The sequence below is a fragment of the Pyrus communis genome, chromosome 5 (assembly GCF_963583255.1).
Source record: "Pyrus communis chromosome 5, drPyrComm1.1, whole genome shotgun sequence".
Lineage (NCBI taxonomy): Eukaryota > Viridiplantae > Streptophyta > Magnoliopsida > Rosales > Rosaceae > Pyrus > Pyrus communis.
This window is the reverse complement of record NC_084807.1, coordinates 21,774,372-21,795,998: the sequence shown is the minus strand read 5'-3', so window position 1 is coordinate 21,795,998 and position 21,627 is coordinate 21,774,372. Positions and strand designations below refer to the sequence as shown.

The following is a 21,627-nucleotide window of genomic DNA, read 5'->3' as shown; positions in this document are numbered from 1 at the left end:
ATGGGTACAGGATGACGAACAACACTATCTTCGGCAACAGGAAGCTCTCGGATTTGCAGCTTCATCTTTTGATCATGTTGGGGTCAAATTCAACGCAATAACAAAATTGGAATCAAATCACAAAATTTTGTCTTGCATCGTCGTCATCGAATACGAAAAGACTTAATTCAACAAATCATTTGATTACGTGCAGTGCAGGCAGGAGCTTGTTAATTGTGCCCTAATTCATGTTAAATTATGATTCCTTAATCCAGGGCATTACGTGCATGAGAACATATTACTCTCTTTGGAAATTTCATCCTAGCTGGAAAAGTAGCAACATTAATATATATTATATTATATAATACGATACACAAAGCTAAACTAGGAAGGAAACCATCGCGCAAAACTTTGCGCGACGCAGGTCCATCGTCGCGCAAAACTTAGCTCAACGCACCTTCGTCGCGCACTAATCGTCGCGGCAAGGCAGTGGCAGAAGGGGTTTGCGCGACGAAGATTCCCCCTACGTCGCGCAAAGTGGCTTTGCATGACGTATGGGTATGCGTCGCTCAAAGTGGCTTTGCGCGACGTAGGGGGAATGCGTCGCGCAAAGTGGCTTCACGCGACGTTCTATACGTCGTGCAAAGTGGCTTTGAGCGACGCATCCCCTACGTCGCGCAAAAACTTTGTGCGACGAAGATTCTACCTACGTCGCGCCACCCTCTTTGCGCGAAGTGGCTTTGCGCAACGTAGGGTCGTGCGTCGCGCAACGTAGGGTCGTGCGTTGCGCAAAGAGCATGGCGCGATGAAGATTCTACCTACATCGCGCAAACCTCTTTTTTTTTTGTTTTGGTAAAAAAAATATTTTTTTAATTTTTAATAAATATCTTAATTAAACTCTAAACGATAATTAATTAACCAACGAAAAGTATTTAGTTATAAATATATGAAAATATACATACAAAATGTCCAAACAAAAAAATAAGAAAAAACTACAAGTACTAGTCTTTTAGGTTTGATACATCAAGCTACTAGGTATCGGTAGGGCAAAGTGGCTCAGAAGTCGAAGGTGTAGGAATATCAGGTACTGGTAGTGAGATTTGGAGGCCAGACATCTGTATGACTCGTACAAGGTCTCTCATCTGCTCGCCCTGGGCCTTAATCTGCTTGCCCTGGGCCCTCATCTGCTCGTCCCGGGCCCTCATTTGCTCACTCTGGACCGCAAGTTGACCCTTTAGGGTTGTCACTTCCTCCTTCAATGCACTGACCTCTCCTGTGTTTGATTTGGAAGAAGAGGCACCCGTCTCACGAACTCACGCTTTTCCCATACCCCGAACAACTTTGCCAGGACGATGACCGAAGTTTTGATCCATGACATTAGTCAGGATCTGAAAACCTGCATCCTCGGGTATCGTGGCGTCCTCGATCGAGGTCTCCGGGGGAAGTTGTGATGTTGCTTCTTGGAGAACAGTAGTGCGCTGTTCCACCATAGCATCCTGTAATAATAAAGGAAAAAACATATAATGTTTAATAACATAATATAAATAATATTTGAACGATTCATACATATAAGAATAATAACAATTACATATACTTACATGAAGCTGCTTAGCTATCTCATCACCAGGTCGAACGTAAACGTCCTCAAACATGTCAATCTCTGGGAACTTAGAACCTTCCTGAAGAAACAAACATTAAGAAAATTTTATTAATAAATAATAATAAATAAATTGTATAAAATTTCAAAATTAATATACTTTTACCTGACGTCGTGCCTGAAGCCTATACGAAAAGGGCTTCGAACCAGAATGGTGGAGAAGTGTCTTTGAGTCCCGAGCTATCTTGCCAGCAATAGATTTCTTCTGTTAAACACACAATAAACATGTTAGTGCGATTATTTAAAATAAATTAATAAAGGAAGCTTAAAAAAATAACTAAAACAATAATAAATTATTATTAAAATATTATGTACATACCACAAATTTTGGGTCTGTAAAATGTTTGCAGAGCCACTCCCAATCCTCCGGCCGGTCCTGCAACTCGGTTGGGCAACCATGTAGGCGAGCAAACTCCGGATCATCCCATCGCTTAAAATGCGTGTGAAGATAGTTCTTCCAATGTTTGTACCGATTTGCCAAGGTATCCTCTAAGTAGGCCATGACCTCAGGGGATATGTCATCAAGATCAGAATTGACCTACGAATATGAAAAATAATAAAATAATAGTAAGAAATTTAATAATATTAAGATAATATATTTTGGTTTTTAATATTTGTAAACAAAATTAAAAAAATGATAAAGGCTAAAAATTAATATACTAACCGACAAGTTTTCTCGCACTAGTTTCTTCGTCTCCTCGGGAATTTCTGCCCAAGACTCCCACTGCATAGGACAATTTTTTTTAATAATAACACCACAACTACTAGCGACGCTGTTATGCTGCTGTGAGGTAGCCGCTCCACGATGTCGCGGGTCATACTCAATCTTGATCCTGGAGCCGATCAAACGTACGCTTTGTGCCTCCTTCAACATTCGACTAGGCCCCCTGGTGTTTTTTTTAGCTGGCCAAAAATAATTAAATGGTGAAATCCCTAAGCTTAAATTTACAGAAAATTCGACATAACCTCACCTAATAGTATAGCATTTCCCAAAACCTTAAAATAGTAATTCACAACCCCCATCACATTGTCACATTCCAGCAAATTTTCACCATCATAAAAATAATAATTTTAAAATGATAAAAGAAAAATACAACGTAGTGATCGAGAATTAGAAAAAAACTACCTAGCTGGGAGGCCTCACCCTCGACTCTGGATGCCGAGGAAGTGTGATCAGAAGGCTCCGGCTCGCGGCGGCGTCGGTGAGGCCGTCGTGCACTAAGCGGCTGAACTGACACTGATGATGTCGATGAGACGGGCACCTGGGACGCCATAGGAGTAGCCTCAGTAAGGGGTGTAGGCTCCCCAATCAATGGAGCACTCACGCATGGAGCAGTAGATGTTGATAATGCAGGAGGCTCATTGGTCACACTCCGACGACGAGTGATCAACCGCGACATCTATACACTTTTTGAACCATAAAATTATAACATTAGAAACTAATCCTTTCTTGCATTTGAAACTAATCAATTAGCAGCCAAAGTAGTAAGTAGGTTACCAACATTCTTAATTTCAAAACATGAGGAAACTACTTATCCATTTTCATAGCCAACAAAAAAAAAGTGCATCAAGTGAAACAAAAAAAAAAAGGGTAATATGACACTAGGATTACCAAACATTGTAATCAATCAAAGGTATCAAAACTTCATTAGACTAAATGATCAAAGTACCGTACAAAAACAATTTACTTCATACAAGTCATTCAACTAGACACATGCCACAACAAATGAAAAGGCAATCTACTTACCCCCACTTGATTTCTGGAATTGGATCCTTTGGTTTTTCTTTGGTGATAACTCTGTCTCTTACTTCTATCAAATTTGGATTTATATGCAGCACTGCTTTGCTTTTTGGCTTGTGCTTCTCCAAATTTACTCTGTACGGAGGTGGGAATTTTTTTTACAAAAGGACAGGTACATAACTCAAAAAATGATCGAATGGGTTAAAGAAGTAAAGGGAAATCTGTTGAAGTGGTTGTGCTTGAGAATGACACAAAAGCATGCAGCCCTAACATATCTTCATTGAATTCGTAAACTAAGGGAAAACTGGGACTATTTTTAGGATTTAGTTGCCTGAATGGAAGACCGTATGCCAAGCATTATACATCAGGTATTATCCAAGTCTAGGCATGATAATAAGTTACCCAAACTGCACAGAATTTTATACCTGTACCACTTCCTCTCCTTTGATGACCCGTCCGAATACAATTAGCTTATCATTTAAATCTGGTATTGGTGCAGTTGTGATAACAAGCTCAAATTCTTTGTTGTCTGGTCTAGCCTTGTAACAAGTCCTTGGGAACCACCCCCTTTGATTATATAGTGCTTGATCACGTGACTGAACGACATCCCCTTGAAGTGTCCCTTTTGACTGCAAAACTAATGCCTTAGAAGTGCCATGAGGGCATAACACACTATTGCCCTTACAACCAACAAAAACCAAGCAAGTCTACTTCTGGATGCTACTGCTACTCAGAATATTGAAATGATTTCTAATCGTCCAAGTTCTAATTTTATTTACATTTAGCCTCGATATAAGTCAACTAGGCATCCATATCACCAAGGCTATATGAACCTTTAACATGTTGTGTATTTGATAATTTACAAAGGAGTTACGACAAAATATACCCCTTGGCTTATAAGATGATAAAAATATTAAATAATACACCCCTTGGATGCGAGCAATTTTACTAACAGCTATGTACAAAGTCACCCCGTCCCATAATTTTAACTTTATTCTCTTACCCTGTAGAGAAATAGCTTCAAATAGACATGATTTAATATTACTACAGCAAGTATGTATGCAAGATACATGTGATGTCGAATACTCACCATAAGTCAATAAATCTATCCACAACCTCTGGAGAACCATCCTTGAAAAGTTCCACTGTGATAGGACCTTTTGGTGTATTTAGAATCTACAAAATACACAGGGAAGGGGGAGAAGAAAGAAAGTGAATAACTACAATTGTGGAAAAGCAGATAGGTGACTTACACTCTAAAAATAAAACATCAGCAGAGAGACCAGGAATGAAATAACACCGAAGGAAACCGGTGCAGCAATCCTAATTGTTAAATTTTCCCAACCCAGATACATTCCGAGAAAAGAAGTTTATTGATAAACTTTGCTGCATAACAAATTTAACAGCCGCACCAACACCACAAGGTCCACAACCACCCCGCTACGTTAATTCTAGAAGTCGAAAATTGCAGGTTTATGCAATGTGACACCAAATAGAAAGATGGCAGTATGAAGAGACTTACAGCATAACCGGGAAGATCGCCCTTCTTGACAAACCCATCAAAGTCCTAAACAAACAAACAAACAAACAAAAACCCACCTAATTTAACCAACTACGCATTTACGCATAATTATTATGCAAACAAGAAGATTAACTAATTCTTAATTAATTACACAAATGGAAAATACCCATTCCAAATTAATACCTCTCGATTAGATAACTCCGACCCAGATTGGTCCAGCGACCTACGAGGGCAAATTAGCGCGCACAAAATGAGGTCCACCGTCTCGGTCACCACAGCGGTACCAACCACACCATCAAGTACAGAATCTGTTTCATTTGAAGAAACTGGTGAGAGGAAGAGAAGATACAGGGGAGTTAGACAGAGGCCGTGGGGAAAATGGGCAGCTGAAAAACGCGATCCACACAAAGCTGCAAGAGTCTGGCTTGGCACATTCGACACGGCGGAGGCCGCCGCCCGAGCCTACGATGAAGCTGCAAGACTTCTCTTCCCTCCCGTAGATCCCTCTCTCTACCTGCAACCCATCAACCCCTTTGCAAACTAGAACCAACATCTAATTTTATCAGAAATCCTAAATAGCATGCAATTTGAGCCTAAATAACAAAAACCCATTGAAAATCAGAAACCCTTACCTTGATTTTGGGACTTGATTCGCGTCGGCTTCGAGATTCGCGTTGGATTCGAGATTGTGAAGACAAAAGCTTGTGAGAAGGAAGAGAGATCTACGGGAAATGGAGAGGGAGAGATGAGCACGCAAGAGGGAAGAAAGGTCTATGGGAAATAGGGAAGTGAGAGGTTATCTACGGGAAAGCTTGTGAGAGGGAAGAGAGATATATGGGAAATAGAGAGGTCATCTATGGGAATTGAGAGTTGTACGGGAAAGAGGGTGGAAATAGGGATGTGAGGTCTACGGGAAACTCTTGAAAATTTTAAAACAAGCGCCTATTTTTTGTTATGGTACCGCCAAAATTACCCTTTTTTGCGTGACGTAGGTATACAATTTGACGTCGCGTAAAGCGGTTTTTTTTTTTTTTTTTTCCTCTTCCTTTTGCTTTCTTTTGCATTGCCCTTGTGCTTGATGAAGCATACGGAACCAATTGTGTTTGTTCTAAGTGTTAGTGAATCTATCGTTTTGATGGGATACGGATTGTTGGAAACTAATTTGAACGATCGAACCGTCAAACTTGTTTGTATATGCGTGGAGATCGTATACGTAAAAAATCACAAAAACCAAACGTTCGGAGATCAAGTAACGGGACAAAACATTTGGACGGTTAAAAACGAAAAATCATGATTCAACGGTAGTTGTAACTCCGATTTTGGTGATTTTTTACAGCTACACTCCTTGATCCTATATGAATACAATGAACTAATTCGATCGTCAAGTTATATTTTAAAAAACCAAATAACATCCAAAATCCAAACCTAACCCCTTTGATTTTCTTTTCAATTCTTCCAAAATCCAAAAAGGAACTTGTGGTCGTTGATTGATACGGGAATCAAAATTTATCTTTGTTTTGTGACTCTCTCCTTTTTCAGCTCTGCTTTTGGTTTCTCTATTATATTTATAGAGAGAGGGAGTATAGACTTCAAACTTTTAATTAAGGAAAAAAATATACATTGCAATTTGAAAGGTTTGTTTTTGTCCAGCACAACATTTAAAGAATGCAGCAGCACAACATTTAAGGAAACAAACAATTTGAGTCTCAAATGCTGATCATTGCTTGCAGTTTCAAATGCAGCAGCACAACGTTGCTGATTAATGTCCCAAATGCTGATCATTGCTTGCAGTTTCCTCCACCAGCTTCTCAACCATAGTACCTTTCTACATTACCAGGTCCCTCACATTCTCGTTGTATATGACTTAATACTCCATATGTTTTCTGGCTTAAGATTGCAAAGAACACACTCTCCAGTTCTGCCACGGAACAATTAATATTTCATCTATTTAATATATGCAAGCAGAATTACCGCCAATGAGAGGTTTAATTACTGCTCCACCAAACTCTGAACAAACACCAAGTCCATATACAGCTGCCTGAAAAACAAAAGTAAAACAAAAACCACTTAACGCTAATGAGGAAAAGCAACCTGATACATATTGAAACAGTTCGTTGATATCAGACCTGTCGAACATCAGGGGTTTCGTCATTGCAAGCCTCCAACAGAAAAGGAAGAAATGTGTCATAATATCTGATCCAACCAAATCAGAACCAATGAGTATAGAATGACAAGAATTACTTAAAGTAAAACCTGAGGTTCTATTTAGAAAAACTTACTTTACAGCTGCTTCACGACACTGCTCTGCAACTTCATCAAAGATGCATTTTGCAATCCTTCTCTCTTCAGGTGTTTTATCCTTGGCCTGTGTTTAGGACCCAAAATGAATAATATAATTCAGAAGACAAACAAATTAGCTCAAACATAATGGCTGACAAAAAAATTAACATTCTTCTTCCACAGGGTGAAGATTTCTAGGGAGTGATCAAGCAAATATAAACAACTAAAATCCTAAAATTGGAACCGAAAGAAAGGCTGCACCCGTGAGACGTAACTTACCCACATAGGCGTTAAATACGATGCTAGCTCATCAAAGAAAGGCAAGAAAGTGGCTTTAAACGTTTTAATCAAAGTTCCAATGATCTCTCCCACACTATATAAACGATGGCCTACAAATTAAAAAATCAACAATATTATTGACGAGCTACCTAAGGATTGTGGTAAAAAAACTCACTTGATCAAAAACTTCTTCCTCTTGTTCGTTTTCCTCTTTAATCAGCTCCTGTTCCTCAGCATCAAAGTCTTCTGCTTTGGTCCTTTCTGCTCTCTCTCTTTTTCTACTGGAGCTGGCAGTGATCACCTGCTTTATCTCCTCCACAATGGATCTGACCTGGCTTTCATCTAAAAGTGGTCCAGATGTCTGAAAGCAAAGATACAAGGCGCATGTATGGGGCCATACTCAAGAAATGATACGATATAAAAATGAAAACGCCACAACAATTTTTTTGTTTTGTGAACAAAGCAAAAACAAATTTTTTGTTTTTTTGAACAGAGTGAAGTATGATTAATTCAACAAAAATTTACTCCCAAAGCATTTGGCTCATTTGCTGTTTCCATGCAAACTGAAATGAAGGATTGGACACTACAAAACAATTAATTCGTACTACACTGACTGCATTGACTGCTAGCATTTCCAAGTTCATGCCCAAACTCAAGGCAAATATTTAATTATAAAAGTTCTTGCAAATCAAACGAATTTTTTTATTCTGCAAAGAAAAGAAACTAAAATAGAAGTGGCAAAGCATGGAACGTGACTAGTATCCAGTATCTAATTAACATTTCTAATCATGAGTGTATTGACAACTTCCTTGCAGGGAAAAATATAGCAATTCCAGCACTACTGAATTCGTCATTTGGTGCGGAGTAAGTGCAAAAAGTAAAACAAACAGGGCCACAATGACAATTTCTTAAAGAAAAATGACAAACCTGTAAGCATTCATTTAATGCATCCAATATATTTGCACAGATTTCGGTATCAGGTTCCTGCACACAAATTGCAATCTCATACTTCAGAGAATATTTAAATCATTACACCTAGATAATGGAGGCTTAAGTGAAAAACAATGAACAACCTTATGTAATGCTTCCACAAGAGCTGGAACAATGTAGTCAGACAATTGCTTTATATATGTTTCATTACGACCTTGAGCTTGGCCTTTCTCTATAGCTAACTTTGCAGAACGCAGTAGCTCCGGCATTGCTAGAAAAAAAAAAGTAGATATCTCTTTATTTAAAAATGGAGTAATCTCCAACAAAATTTGTAGAGGAAGGAGAAAATAAAAACATATGAGTATTAACAATTAATACTACCTGAAACAGCTGCCTTCCTAACTTCTTCATGGAAATAAAATTTAAGAAGTGGAACCAATTCTACATTATAGGTTTCCTCTGTCTGTGTCCATTTACATTAGCCTTTTATTTTACAACAGAAGTTTAGATTTGAATTTATGTGGTGGCAGTTGAGTGCAACATTTCATTATTTTGAATCATATTATATAGTTGTCTTGTATTCAGGTTATCCTTAATCCAACACAACACCATGTTATACTTGCAATCTCTGTCAAAGCAACAATCTTCACTATAACAATCTCTGTCAACACAACACCATGTTGATAGTTCACTAACCATTCAAAATATTCCTAATAGTCCCAATGGGACTCCTCCACATACTCTTCAAGTTAAACTCCATACGAGCTTCATTTGTCAATTATAACAACAATATCATGAATTTTGTCAATCTCTCGGTGATCGATGACTGAAAATATTAATACATGATCTAGAGTTAGAAAACAAATGCTTGTATAATTGTTCAGTAGTGTATACCTGGAGTAATAGTTGCACACTTGATCGCTACATTGTACCTAAAATACCAAGTGTTAGAGATGCGGAATGAAATAGCAAAATAAAAATTCCAAATGAAACTTTTCAAATATGGACCTCCGACTTTATCTATAAGCATAGCTCATAAATATATGTTTCTTACAATCTCTGTATCATACAGACAATCGAAGAAGACAAGGCGACATCTTTCACTCCTTGCTCGTATACTGCTTCTGTTAAGGAAGTAGGACCGAAAACTTTATCTGCAAACAGAAGAAACCAATGAACCAATTACTTAATGTGAACCATCACATCTAAGAAAACTACAACGCATATAATTTCTATATAAAGAAGAAGAATTTGAGGGGAGCAGATTCTTCCCGTGCCTTTTTTAGTTTGACTTTGCCTCTCCTTAACCTCCTGGTTTTTCCTTTACAATTAGATATTAATCTTCATCCGAACTACAATAAGAACTCTCGCTATCCTCACTACTATCATTTTCGGATTTCCATTCGTCCTCATCTTCGTTTGCCTCTTCCGGTGCATTGTATCGTGGCAAATCACCAAGGTCAATTGATATTTCAAATTCGGGAACTCCAGCTACTTCAAATGGTTCTTGGACAACATTAGTATCCCGGAGTGTTTCTTCACCAAATTCTATCAAAGATGAAAACTGTTGGTCAGCGACGTTGTCGTCGTTGTCATCATGATCTAGTTCTGAAATATCATATAGCCCTCTTCGATCAATCTTCTGAACAACATTCCAACCATTGCCGGCTTTATGGTCGTCTAGATAGAATATTTGTTTCGCCATAGTTGCCAAAATGTATGGGTCTTCATCGTACCAACATCTGGTAGTGTTTACTGATAGTAAACCATGGTCTCGCTTAACACTCGTTCGGTTATGTGGGTTTGTATCAAACCAAACACACTTAAACAGTATCACTTGACACCTGTCTTTGTAAAGCAATTGTACTACACTAGTTAGTTTGCCATAAAAATCAATGTCTTCACTATCGCCAGCACCCGGGACGTGGACACCACTATTTTGAGTAGACAAATTGTCATCACGTGTTGCCCCTAAGAACTTGATCCCATTGACATGACAACCTGAGAACAATTCAACGTGAAGCGGTCCTCTCGCCAAGTTATATAATTCTTCATCGTAAGAGGGTGAATTCAATTCCTTCAATTTGTTCATCTAATATAACATATACAAAAAGTTAACCTATTAGTGTAACCAAATTTAAAGACGGGCATGAACAATTTAGAAAATATGCTCAATTCAAAACATATACAACTTACATGTTCGTGAAACCACGAAGGAAATAATTCACGGTGCTTCTTAGCATATAAATGCGAAGGATGTTCTCGCTTCATCAACTGTTCATGTTGTTCAAGGTATGGCAAAACCTCGTCACAATTGTTGAGTATGAACCAATGCGCTACCTCCATGTCATTTTTAGTAAACGATTCGCCTTTTACAGAATTGCCAAATGGTCGCGCAATTTGGGCAAAAACAGACAGTTTCTCTTTTCTGACACCACCGTCATTATTGCGTTGAGGACGATTGAAAGCTGTCTCAACATCTTGAAGATACATTGCACAAAAAGTAAGTGACTCATATGCGACCCATGCTTCCACAAGTGATCCTTCGGGCTTTGCCCTATTTCGAACACACTTTTTCAACTCACCAAGATATCTGCACAAATAAAAGGGTAGATACAAATTATTCAAAGTGTTCATTGATCATGAATCTGTTATATATATATATATATATATATATGCTTAAATAAGTACCTTTCTATTGGATACATCCATCGACAATTGACTGGTCCGGCAAGCAATGCCTCATCTGGCAAGTGAATCATCACGTGAATCATACTTGTAAAGAAAGCTGGAGGAAATATCTGTTCGAACTTGCATAAGACGTTCACAATGTCGTCTTGCAATTGTTTAATATCCGACTTCCGCAAACACCTTGCAGTTAACTGTGAAAAAAATCTCGACAACAACACTATTGGTTTCACCACATCAAGAGGCAATAAGTGTCGAATACCAACCGGTAGAAGGCGTTGGAGTATCACATGACAGTCATGACTCTTCATGTTTGAAAATTTACACCCACTTACGTTCACGCAACGCGAGATATTGGAAGCATACCCATCTGGAAACTTTACAGAAGAAATAAAGTTGAAAAACTCTTTCTTCCCATTCGGCTTAACTGTGAAAAAAGGATGGCCTTTCTTCAATGTACCACCAACTTTCTTCACCCACAAGGATGACCTAATGCCCATTCGTTCCAAATCAAGGCGAGCTTGGACCGTGTCCTTCGTTTTTCCTTCAATGTCTAGAATTGTCCCGACCAAAGTATCAAACACATTTTTCTCAATATGCATAACATTGAGGTTGTGTCTCAATTTTAACTTTGACCAATACGGGAGCTCAAATAACATACTCTTGTGCGTCCAGTTTAGATTTGTAGTTGGTCTAGGCTTACTGACCCCTTTGCCAAAATGACCAAATTCCAAATGGTTTAACTGATCCAAAATCTCATCTCCGGACCATTCTCTTGGTCTTGGCTGAGTCTCTTTTGTGCCGTGGAAGGCTTTATCATTCTGACGCCACTCGTTGTCCCAAGAGAGCCATCTACGATGACCAAGATAACAAACTTTTCTCGCATGCCAAGACGATGTTACATTCTCCTTGCATATTGGACATGCCAAATAACCCTTAGTCATCCACCCTGAAACCATTGCATACGCGGGAAAATCGTTTACTGTCCACATCACTGCTGCTCGCATGGTGAACATCTGCCCAGTAGACTTATCGTAGGTACGAACACCGTTTTCCCTTAAATCTTTTAGCTCATCAACCAATGGTCGCAAATAAACATCAATGGAATTTCTTGGATTTTCGGTAATTAATAGAGTCAACATCATGTATTCTTTTTTCATGCACTTCCAAGGTGGCAGATTATAAGGAAACATAACGACCGGCCAAATGCTGTGGATTTGGTTTAGAACCCCGAACGGATTAAATCCGTCGGTAGCAAGTCCCAATCTTATGTTTCGCGGGTCAGCTGCAAAATCAGGGTACATCCGATCGAATTCTTTCCATGCCTCTCCATCTGCAGGATGCCTTATCACATCGTCATTTACCCGTCTTTCTTTATGCCATCTCATATCGGTTGCAGTATGCATCGACATGTACAATCGCTGCAACCTAGGCTTTAATGGAAGATAACGCATTACTTTTTGTGGAATCTTGGTCTTTCTATTCTGTGATGTCATTTTAAACCTCGGCTCATTGCATACAGGGCATTCATCCAACTGTATGTTCTCCTTATAGAACAATATACAATTATTTACACATGCGTGAATTTTTTCATACCCCATTCCAAGACCCTTCAACACTTTTTGGGCACTTTTATGATCTTCAGGTAAACAATTGTCCTTTGGAAGCATCCTCTTGATAACTCCCAAAAAGTAATCAAAACACTTGTTTGACAAACGAAACTTCATCTTGCCATGCATCAACTCCACAATTGCCGTGAGCACCGAAAAGTTCTCGCAACCCGGATATAATTCTTGCTTGGCATTTTTCAATAGTTTTTCATAGTTTTTAAATGCCTCACTGTCCATGGTTGGACGATCTTCATCTCCCCCTTCCTGATTGGTGTTGCTCGAGGCGTATGGATAAACATCATTTACAATATTCATAACTTGTTCACTAGGATCCACATTAGATTCAACAGTCTCCACTCGTGTCACATATGAAGACGAAGCTTGGTTTAATCGTTCTCCATGATGATACCAAGTAGTATAGGTCTCCAGCATCCCATTTCTTACTAAATGAAATCGAACATTTTCGAATGTCTCCCACATTAAGTTGTTACACCTCCTACACGGACATCAGATATGAGTTGAACCTTGGCTGTGTCTAATTGCGAATTTAGTGAACTCTTCTATTCCATCCAAGTACTCAACATCACATCTATTATGATTATGTATCCACTGTCTGTCCATTTTGTCTGCAATCCCAATAAAAGTACATGAGTTACAACAACTTCAACTACTGTATTGTCACCTTATTTCTCCGGTAAGGGCCCTATCCCATTTAGGAATGCATAGTTATGTGCCGTAAGTTACGATTGCAATGGATTAAATTTCGACGTGGGCTAATTTCGGCAGCATCTCCTTACAGTCCTTCAAGTGCACGCCGTAGATACATAATATCCACCGTGTACTCGAAGAACAACAGGAAATGTTACCAAAATTTCCACTATCGAAACCTAATCCGTGAACCGCACACTACAACACATAACTATGCATTCCCAAACTGTCCATAAAATGGGACAATTCAAGAATTAATTGGACCGCAGTCATGCTTTTGCATCCATACACGAAATCCAACTAATGCTCAAATGGGAAACTAAGTTTTTCTTGACAAAAGTGTACGAAGTTAAGTAGTATTAATTTCGTACAACACAAAACAATTTTGTACGTGACGTACAAAAATTTGTGCATACAAATAAATTAAATCCCAATAATTACTAAAGCTAAATAAACTAGATAAAATTAATAAAGATCAATTACAAATTCAATCCCAAAAAACTCTAACATGACCTAAAAAGGGCATAGCACACAGGCAAAAGTACACAATAACAAGTATAAGGAATCTGAAGTTAGTTGCTCAAAAATTGGTGTTCATATGTGATCAGGGGAAATAATATAGCTATATAAAATAGGTTAAAAGGAAAACCAAATTCTTGACCGAAATTTTAGATCTTTACAATCTTCCTTAAAATATTGCTTTTGCTTTTATTTTTTTATGGTAATTTAAAAAATTTCCTATCCATGAGGATTAAAAGCTCCTTTGCACCATTAATAGATTCCGTAAATCTTCATAGAGGGCATGATATGATATGCTATAAACTGTAAAGATGAAGGGATTGTTCATAAATTTCGAAAGAGTGTCCTGTTTGTCCACCATTCTTGTTTCATATATCGAAGTAGACAGCTATTTTATAATGTCAGTTTTGATTTATCAGTAGTCCAGTGATCATTTCGTTTAATTCAGATTGTTTGTTCATGTAATGGTATTCGACAGGTACATTTTCTTGTGGGACACTAATATCTGTCATATGTGTGATTTAGAGTGCTTAAGTAAGTCGTATAATGTTTATATCCATTATTTGTGCCTTTTGTGAATAAGCTTTTAGCTGTTTAGTGGTTGCTTAGTTTTATTTGTTTCTGTGCATTATGTGTTCTAGGGCCTTAAGTATGTCATGCTATTGTTTTTTGTTTAATTCAGTTGCGCAAACTCAAAAGAGCCCATTATTTGCAATCACCTTAATTTACCAAACTTTTTCAAATGAATTTAATTTATGATGATTTGAAGTAAACGTCATTTTAATTTCCATTGTTGGTAGATTCGCACAAGACATGTATGCTTGTATTAGGCTATAAAATGAAAAGTTTTCCCTTCGTTCAATTTCACGTTTTTGCTCACGTTTTAATCTCTCTTTCTTGCGTTGCCTCTCACGCATCAACCTCTCTTTTCTTTTCATCTCTCACGTTTTTCCATTTCCTTGTTTTATAAACAGAACAATCAAAATATCAGCATATTAATTGCTATATATGCTTCAGAAAAAATTGTTTAGGACTTAAAAATAGAACCTTTCTCCTCAAAATTTCTTGTTTCTCCAGCTCCTTGCGGATCCGCAACTCATGAGCTTCAACTTCTTTAGCGATTCTCGCTTCTTCACCTACAAGATGCAACTAGTTAAGTCCTTGGTTGACAAAATATACTATACTAAAGTTAACTAAACAAGTATACCTTGCGTTTCCTCTCAATTCTCAGGATAGAGTCATTAATTTGGCCTTCAGATAATACGTTAGAGTTTTCTAGTGCAGGTGCAACAACATGGGGATCACTAAACTGAGTATTTACCCTCACGTTAGAGAAGGAGTCCCTTTGTGCTACACTGCCATCATCAATAAGAGATCAAACTGAGTATTTACCCTCAATCATATATGCATGATAAGAACAAAAAAGATCAAAATTTTCAATATATTTTGTAATATTAACAAAAATTTCAATACAATCATATATATAAAAAAAATGGATGAATAACATAGATGTTTTTAAATCACCTGAGTGTGATCAGGTGGCTACGGAGGTCTGCAGGTGAGGAATGGAGGAGGTCTGCAGGTGAGGAATGGAGGTCTGCAGGTGAGGAAGAGGGGAAGGCAGGTATGGAGCTTTTGACTTGGTTTAGAACACTGGAAAGAAAGACAAAAAGGGATATTTTCGTGTTCACTTTGCGCGACGTAGTGAACCTGCGTCGCGCAAAGTTGGAAAAAAGCGGTAAAACATCCATAGTTTGGCGGCAAATCTTGCGCGACGCATACCTACGTCACGCAAAACAGGTTTGCGCGACGCACTTAAACCTAGGTCGCGCAAAGTCCCTTTTTGTTTTTTTTTTTTTACCCGTTTTGCTTATAAGTACAAAATAAATAAATTAAAATCTACTTAATAAATACATATACCATTGAATTTGATAGGAAACACATTATCCGAAATTAGTTTCAATGATCCAACCGTCAAACTTGTTTGTATATACTTGGAGATCCCATACGCCAAATATCACAAAAAACAAACATGCAGAGATTAAGTAATGAGACAAACCTTTTCGACGGCTATAAACGAAAAATCACGATTTAACGGTTATATTAACTCCGATTTTGATGATTTTTGACAACTACACTCATTGACCCTACATGAATACAACAAACTGGTTCGATTTTCAATTTAAAATATTTACAAAAGTGGATACCACAAAATATTATGTTATACTTAATGAAAATATAAATAAACTCCAAGTGTTAGTGAATCTATTGTTTTGATGGGATACGCATTGTACAAAACTAGTTTCAACGATCCAACCGTCAAACTTGTTTGTATATGCATTGGGATCACATACGCCAAAAATCGCAAAAAAAAAACGTGTAGCAGGTGAGGAAGAGGGGAAGGCAGGTGAGGAACAGGAAACATCGCGCAAAGTCCTCTGTTTTTTTTTTTTTTTGCCTTTTTTTATCCGTTTTGCTTATGAGTACAAAATAACTTAATTAAAATCTACTTAGTAAATACATATACCATTGAATTTGATAGGAATTGCATTGTACCAAACTAATTTCAAAAATCCAACCGTCAAACTTGTTTGTATATACCTGGAGATCCCATTCGCCAAAAAAAAAAAAAAAAAAACATGCAGAGATTAAGTAACAGGACAAACCTTTTCGACGGCTATAAACAAAAAATCACGATTTAACGGTTATATTAACTCTGATTTTCATGATGTTTTACAACAACACTCATTGATTCTGTATAAATACAACAAACTGATTCGATCTTCAATTTAAAATATTTACAAAAGTGGATACCACAAAATATTATGTTATACTTAATCAAAGTATAAATAAACTCCAAGTGTTAGTGAATCTAATGTTTTCATGGGATACGCATTGTACAAAACTAGTTTCAACAATCCAACCATCAAACTTGTTTGTATATGCTTTGAGATCGTATATGCCAAAAATTGTAATAAACAAACGTGTAGAGATCAAACAACGGGACAAACCATTTCGACGGCTATAAACGAAAAATCACGATTTAACGGTTATATTAACTCCGATTTTGATGATTTTTTACAACTACACTCATTGACCCTATATGAATACAACAAATTGATTCGATCTTCAATTTAAAATATTTACAAAAGTGGATACTACAAAATATTATGTTATACTTAATGAAAGTATAAATAAACTCCAAGTGTTAGTGAATCTAATGTTTTCATGGGATACGCATTGTACAAAACTAGTTTCAACGATCCAACCGTCAAATTTGTTTGTATATGCTTTGAGATCCCATACGCCAAAAATTGTAAAAAACAAACATGTAGAGATCAAACAACGGGACAAACCTTTTCGACGGCTATAAACGAAAAATCATGATTTAACGGTTATATTTTGCTCCGATTTTGCTGATTTTTTACAGCTCCACTCATTGACCCTATATGAATACAATAAACTGATTCGATCGTCCATTTAAAATATTTACACAAGTGGATACCACAAAATATTATGTTATACTTAATGAAAGTTTAAATAAATTCCAAGTGTTAGTGAATCTAATGTTTTGATGGGATACGCATTGTACAAAACTAGTTTCAACGATCCAACCGTCTAACTTGTTTGTATATGCTTTGAGATCGCATATGCCAAAAATTGTAAAAAACAAACGTGTAGAGATTAAACAACGGGACAAACCTTTTCGACGGCTATAAACGAAAAATTACGATTTAACTGTTATATTAACTCCGATTTTGATGATTTTTTACAGCTGCACTGTTTAACCCTATATGAATACAATGAACTGATTCGATCATCAATTTAAAACATTTACACAAGTGGATACCACAAAAGAAAAAGGCAATGCAAGAACCCCAAAAGAAAAGGAAAAGGCAAAAAAAAAAAAAACAGAGGACTTTGCGCGACGTAGGTACAATTACGTCGCGCAAGCTTGTTTTGCGCGACGCAGTTGAACCTACGTCGCGCAAAGTCCTCTGTTTTTTTTTTTTTTGCCTTTTTTTATCCGTTTTGCTTATGAGTACAAAATAACTTAATTAAAATCTACTTAGTAAATACATATACCATTGAATTTGATAGGAATTGCATTGTACCAAACTAATTTCAAAAATCCAACCGTCAAACTTGTTTGTATATACCTGGAGATCCCATACACCAAAAAATAAAAAAATAAAAACATGCAGAGATTAAGTAACAGGACAAACCTTTTCGACGGCTATAAACAAAATATCACGATTTAACGGTTATATTAACTCTGATTTTCATGATGTTTTACAACAACACTCATTGATTCTGTATAAATACAACAAACTGATTCGATCTTCAATTTAAAATATTTACAAAAGTGGATACCACAAAATATTATGTTATACTTAATCAAAGTATAAATAAACTCCAAGTGTTAGTGAATCTAATGTTTTCATGGGATACGCATTGTACAAAACTAGTTTCAACAATCCAACCATCAAACTTGTTTGTATATGCTTTGAGATCGTATATGCCAAAAATTGTAATAAACAAACGTGTAGAGATCAAACAACGGGACAAACCATTTCGACGGCTATAAACGAAAAATCACGATTTAACGGTTATATTAACTCCGATTTTGATGATTTTTTACAACTACACTCATTGACCCTATATGAATACAACAAATTGATTCGATCTTCAATTTAAAATATTTACAAAAGTGGATACTACAAAATATTATGTTATACTTAATGAAAGTATAAATAAACTCCAAGTGTTAGTGAATCTAATGTTTTCATGGGATACGCATTGTACAAAACTAGTTTCAACGATCCAACCGTCAAATTTGTTTGTATATGCTTTGAGATCCCATACGCCAAAAATTGTAAAAAACAAACATGTAGAGATCAGACAACGGGACAAACCTTTTCGACGGCTATAAACGAAAAATCATGATTTAACGGTTATATTTTGCTCCGATTTTGCTGATTTTTTACAGCTCCACTCATTGACCCTATATGAATACAATAAACTGATTCGATCGTCCATTTAAAATATTTACACAAGTGAATACCACAAAATATTATGTTATACTTAATGAAAGTTTAAATAAATTCCAAGTGTTAGTGAATCTAATGTTTTGATGGGATACGCATTGTACAAAACTAGTTTCAACGATCCAACCGTCTAACTTGTTTGTATATGCTTTGAGATCGCATATGCCAAAAATTGTAAAAAACAAACGTGTAGAGATTAAACAACGGGACAAACCTTTTCGACGGCTATAAACGAAAAATTACGATTTAACTGTTATATTAACTCCTATTTTGATGATTTTTTACAGCTGCACTGTTTAACCTTATATGAATACAATGAACTGATTCGATCATCAATTTAAAACATTTACACAAGTGGATACCACAAAAGAAAAAGTGGATATTTCATCACTTATGAATCGCTTATGAATCGTTCGTTGTATTAGATTTCCTTATCTTAATCTCATACATTGAAATAAACAAACCCTCACTTCGCCTTCCGAAATAATTTGATTTTCACGTATAACACAACAATTTACCCAGCACCAATTGGTAAATTAGTATCATACAATTTTGAAAAAAAATTATTTGAAAATTTCACCCATCAATACCCATGAACATTAAATCAATTTGAAACTTACTTCTTATGAAATTTAAAACAATCATTAATTAGCCAAATTGCAAGAAAAATAAGTAAGAAAAAGAATTAAAAAATAATAAAAGAAGAGTATAAGTGTATTAGCAAGTGAAGAGAGAGTGATAAAATTTTGCTCACATGGGTTGCTACTTTTTTGTGGGTCCTACTATTTTTTGGGGCTAGATGTAGCCCAATTTTATGATACCCAAGAAGTGAAGTTGCTAGCCCTATTTTTTGGCTTATTGGGGATGAAATTTCTCGCTAAGGCTAGAAATGTAGTAGCCTCATGGAGGATAAAGCTTTCATTGGGAATGCTCTAATGTTTTGTGTCAATATAATAAAGATGTGTGTAAATTTTTGTTTACATGTATTTGATTCAGTGACGCTAAATGGCACGTTACAGTGTTTCATAACACTGAATGATGCGTGACGGCGTACTCATACCATGCAAATTCTTTTCCAGCATAGGAAAAAGGAATGCCAGCCTGTAGAAATTGTATATAATGCCTTCACATATTCTTCTCCTTGTGGGTCACATGATCAGTATCCAACTTGCATATAAAAAGGGTAGTGTTATTTATGCATATATTTTAACTTCACACATATTTCTTTTAATTTTTGACCGTTGGATCAAAATAATTGATGAATATTAATGGGCAAAAATTACCAAAAGTATGTGAGAGGTAAAAATAAGTGTGTAAACAGCATTATCTTATAAGAATTGATTCTTGATCCATTCTAGGTTTCGAGTTTTTGTTTTTGTGTGATTAAAAGCGTTTATTTATGTATTGAGATTTTGTATTTAAGCAACTAAAAGCATTTAGACATGCATAAATATTTTGTGTTTTGTTTTAGCCGCATCAAGATTTTGTAGCTAGTTTCGCTCCGTCTCTCTTAATATCAATTTGTATTAAAAAGTTGGGAATAAATGTTGAAAAACATGTTTGAGTAATGAGTTTAATCTTTATCTTTGTCAATTATGGAAGTCTGAATTTGGAGTGCACGTTGAGTGATCTTCACTCCGTTCGAGTGCTAGACATGAAGTCATGCTAATCACTTATGACTTTGTGATAGTTTAATTTAATTGATTGATTTAGTTGGAGCTTTCAAGTAGATAACTATGTTGGAGCTTTCAAGTAGATAACTAACTGCCACATTTGTCAAATATCCTAGTCAAATTCTTGATCAACTCACAAGTTTTTTAATTTCTTAGTGCAATGACGTGGTGTGCATATTGTATAAAGGTCGGAAAATTGAGTTTGTGTTCAATTATATAGTATCAAATTCTAACGATGACTGGTAAATTATTGAATTGGTGAATTTGATTCTTATAATATACAATAGTCAAACTCAAGACGTTTGATTCTTAACTTAAGTAGCATTTTCTACGCATATACAACAAGTTAAATATTTGAAACAAAAAAACATCTATTGTTCACTCATATGTTGGAAAGTGGTTAATTCCATAATCCAATTCAGCTCCTTGTCATCGTAAAATTTCTTATTTTTTTTATTCTTTTTGGGTAAACTGGAAATAGCATTTCAAGGCAAAAGTCAACGAAGTACACCAACAGATCGAATATACACAAAAATTCAATTACATGATAAGCATAAAGCGAAATATATGGACTCTAAGCAAAATAAGACAAGACCCAAAACATAATTTGAAGCCCAAAAACAGAAAATACACGAAATCAAAAAACCTAACTACCTGCTACCACCGACGCCGTCGGAACAGTGCCTCCCAACCACCGCTAGCCAACATCCCCAAACGGCTGCCAGAAATCAACTCCCCATAAGTGAAGAAAAGGGAGATGCATTGATGGAGAAATTTTTCATTGTGATGGGAATACGGGTGGTACACTATGTGTTTTTATCTAAGTGGTAGAAAATTTTATTTTTTAAGTTATTAACTTTTTAACACACATATCCCATCATTTGTATAATGACACGTGATGTACTACCTCATATACCGGTTACATTGAAAAATCTCTCGTCTTAATGGGTTGGTTAATTAATTATATTAATTAATTGAGAAGATCAGACTTCA

The 21,627-nt window shown here is 36.3% G+C and overlaps 4 protein-coding genes and 1 long non-coding RNA gene across 7 annotated transcripts; 1 reads left to right on the top strand and 4 right to left on the bottom strand.

Moving 5' to 3' along the window:
- Nucleotides 1-907: 907 nt before the first annotated feature.
- Nucleotides 908-5,804, bottom strand: LOC137735340 (uncharacterized). Of its 3 annotated transcripts, XM_068474759.1 has the most exons (12): nucleotides 5,532-5,804; nucleotides 5,083-5,439; nucleotides 4,900-4,944; nucleotides 4,468-4,553; nucleotides 3,803-4,006; nucleotides 3,384-3,512; nucleotides 2,763-3,043; nucleotides 2,301-2,539; nucleotides 1,956-2,174; nucleotides 1,743-1,841; nucleotides 1,578-1,658; nucleotides 908-1,475 (listed from the first exon to the last, which is right to left on the bottom strand). In XM_068474759.1, exons 7-12 carry the CDS (start codon nucleotides 3,034-3,036, stop codon nucleotides 1,293-1,295), a joined length of 1,095 nt encoding a protein of 364 aa, XP_068330860.1. In that variant the 5' UTR covers nucleotides 3,037-3,043; nucleotides 3,384-3,512; nucleotides 3,803-4,006; nucleotides 4,468-4,553; nucleotides 4,900-4,944; nucleotides 5,083-5,439; nucleotides 5,532-5,804; the 3' UTR covers nucleotides 908-1,292. The 3 variants fall into 3 exon arrangements, with proteins under 3 accessions (XP_068330860.1, XP_068330862.1, XP_068330863.1); XM_068474761.1 differs by lacking the exons at nucleotides 3,803-4,006; nucleotides 4,468-4,553; nucleotides 4,900-4,944; nucleotides 5,083-5,439; nucleotides 5,532-5,804 and having other exon boundaries at nucleotides 3,384-3,769; XM_068474762.1 differs by lacking the exons at nucleotides 3,384-3,512; nucleotides 3,803-4,006; nucleotides 4,468-4,553; ... (1 more) ...; nucleotides 5,083-5,439; nucleotides 5,532-5,804 and having other exon boundaries at nucleotides 2,301-2,523; nucleotides 2,763-2,885.
- Nucleotides 5,150-5,443, top strand: LOC137734408 (ethylene-responsive transcription factor ERF110-like). Its single transcript, XM_068473682.1, has one exon. It carries the CDS (start codon nucleotides 5,150-5,152, stop codon nucleotides 5,441-5,443), a length of 294 nt encoding a protein of 97 aa, XP_068329783.1.
- Nucleotides 5,805-6,953: 1,149 nt separating the features above from the next.
- On the bottom strand, nucleotides 6,954-7,551 carry LOC137733429 (uncharacterized). The gene is made up of 3 exons (XR_011068474.1): nucleotides 7,459-7,551; nucleotides 7,179-7,264; nucleotides 6,954-7,092 (listed from the first exon to the last, which is right to left on the bottom strand). It is a non-coding gene; the product is annotated as an uncharacterized lncRNA (long non-coding RNA).
- A 52-nt stretch (nucleotides 7,552-7,603) lies between these two features.
- LOC137733316 (uncharacterized) lies at nucleotides 7,604-8,818 on the bottom strand. Its single transcript, XM_068472474.1, has 4 exons — nucleotides 8,770-8,818; nucleotides 8,532-8,659; nucleotides 8,386-8,442; nucleotides 7,604-7,819 (listed from the first exon to the last, which is right to left on the bottom strand). Exons 2-4 carry the CDS (start codon nucleotides 8,655-8,657, stop codon nucleotides 7,604-7,606), a joined length of 399 nt encoding a protein of 132 aa, XP_068328575.1. The 5' UTR covers nucleotides 8,658-8,659; nucleotides 8,770-8,818.
- A 337-nt stretch (nucleotides 8,819-9,155) lies between these two features.
- LOC137734407 (uncharacterized) lies at nucleotides 9,156-13,118 on the bottom strand. The gene is made up of 5 exons (XM_068473681.1): nucleotides 11,080-13,118; nucleotides 10,585-10,981; nucleotides 9,745-10,480; nucleotides 9,459-9,542; nucleotides 9,156-9,214 (listed from the first exon to the last, which is right to left on the bottom strand). Exons 1-5 carry the CDS (start codon nucleotides 13,116-13,118, stop codon nucleotides 9,156-9,158), a joined length of 3,315 nt encoding a protein of 1,104 aa, XP_068329782.1.
- Nucleotides 13,119-21,627: the final 8,509 nt, after the last annotated feature.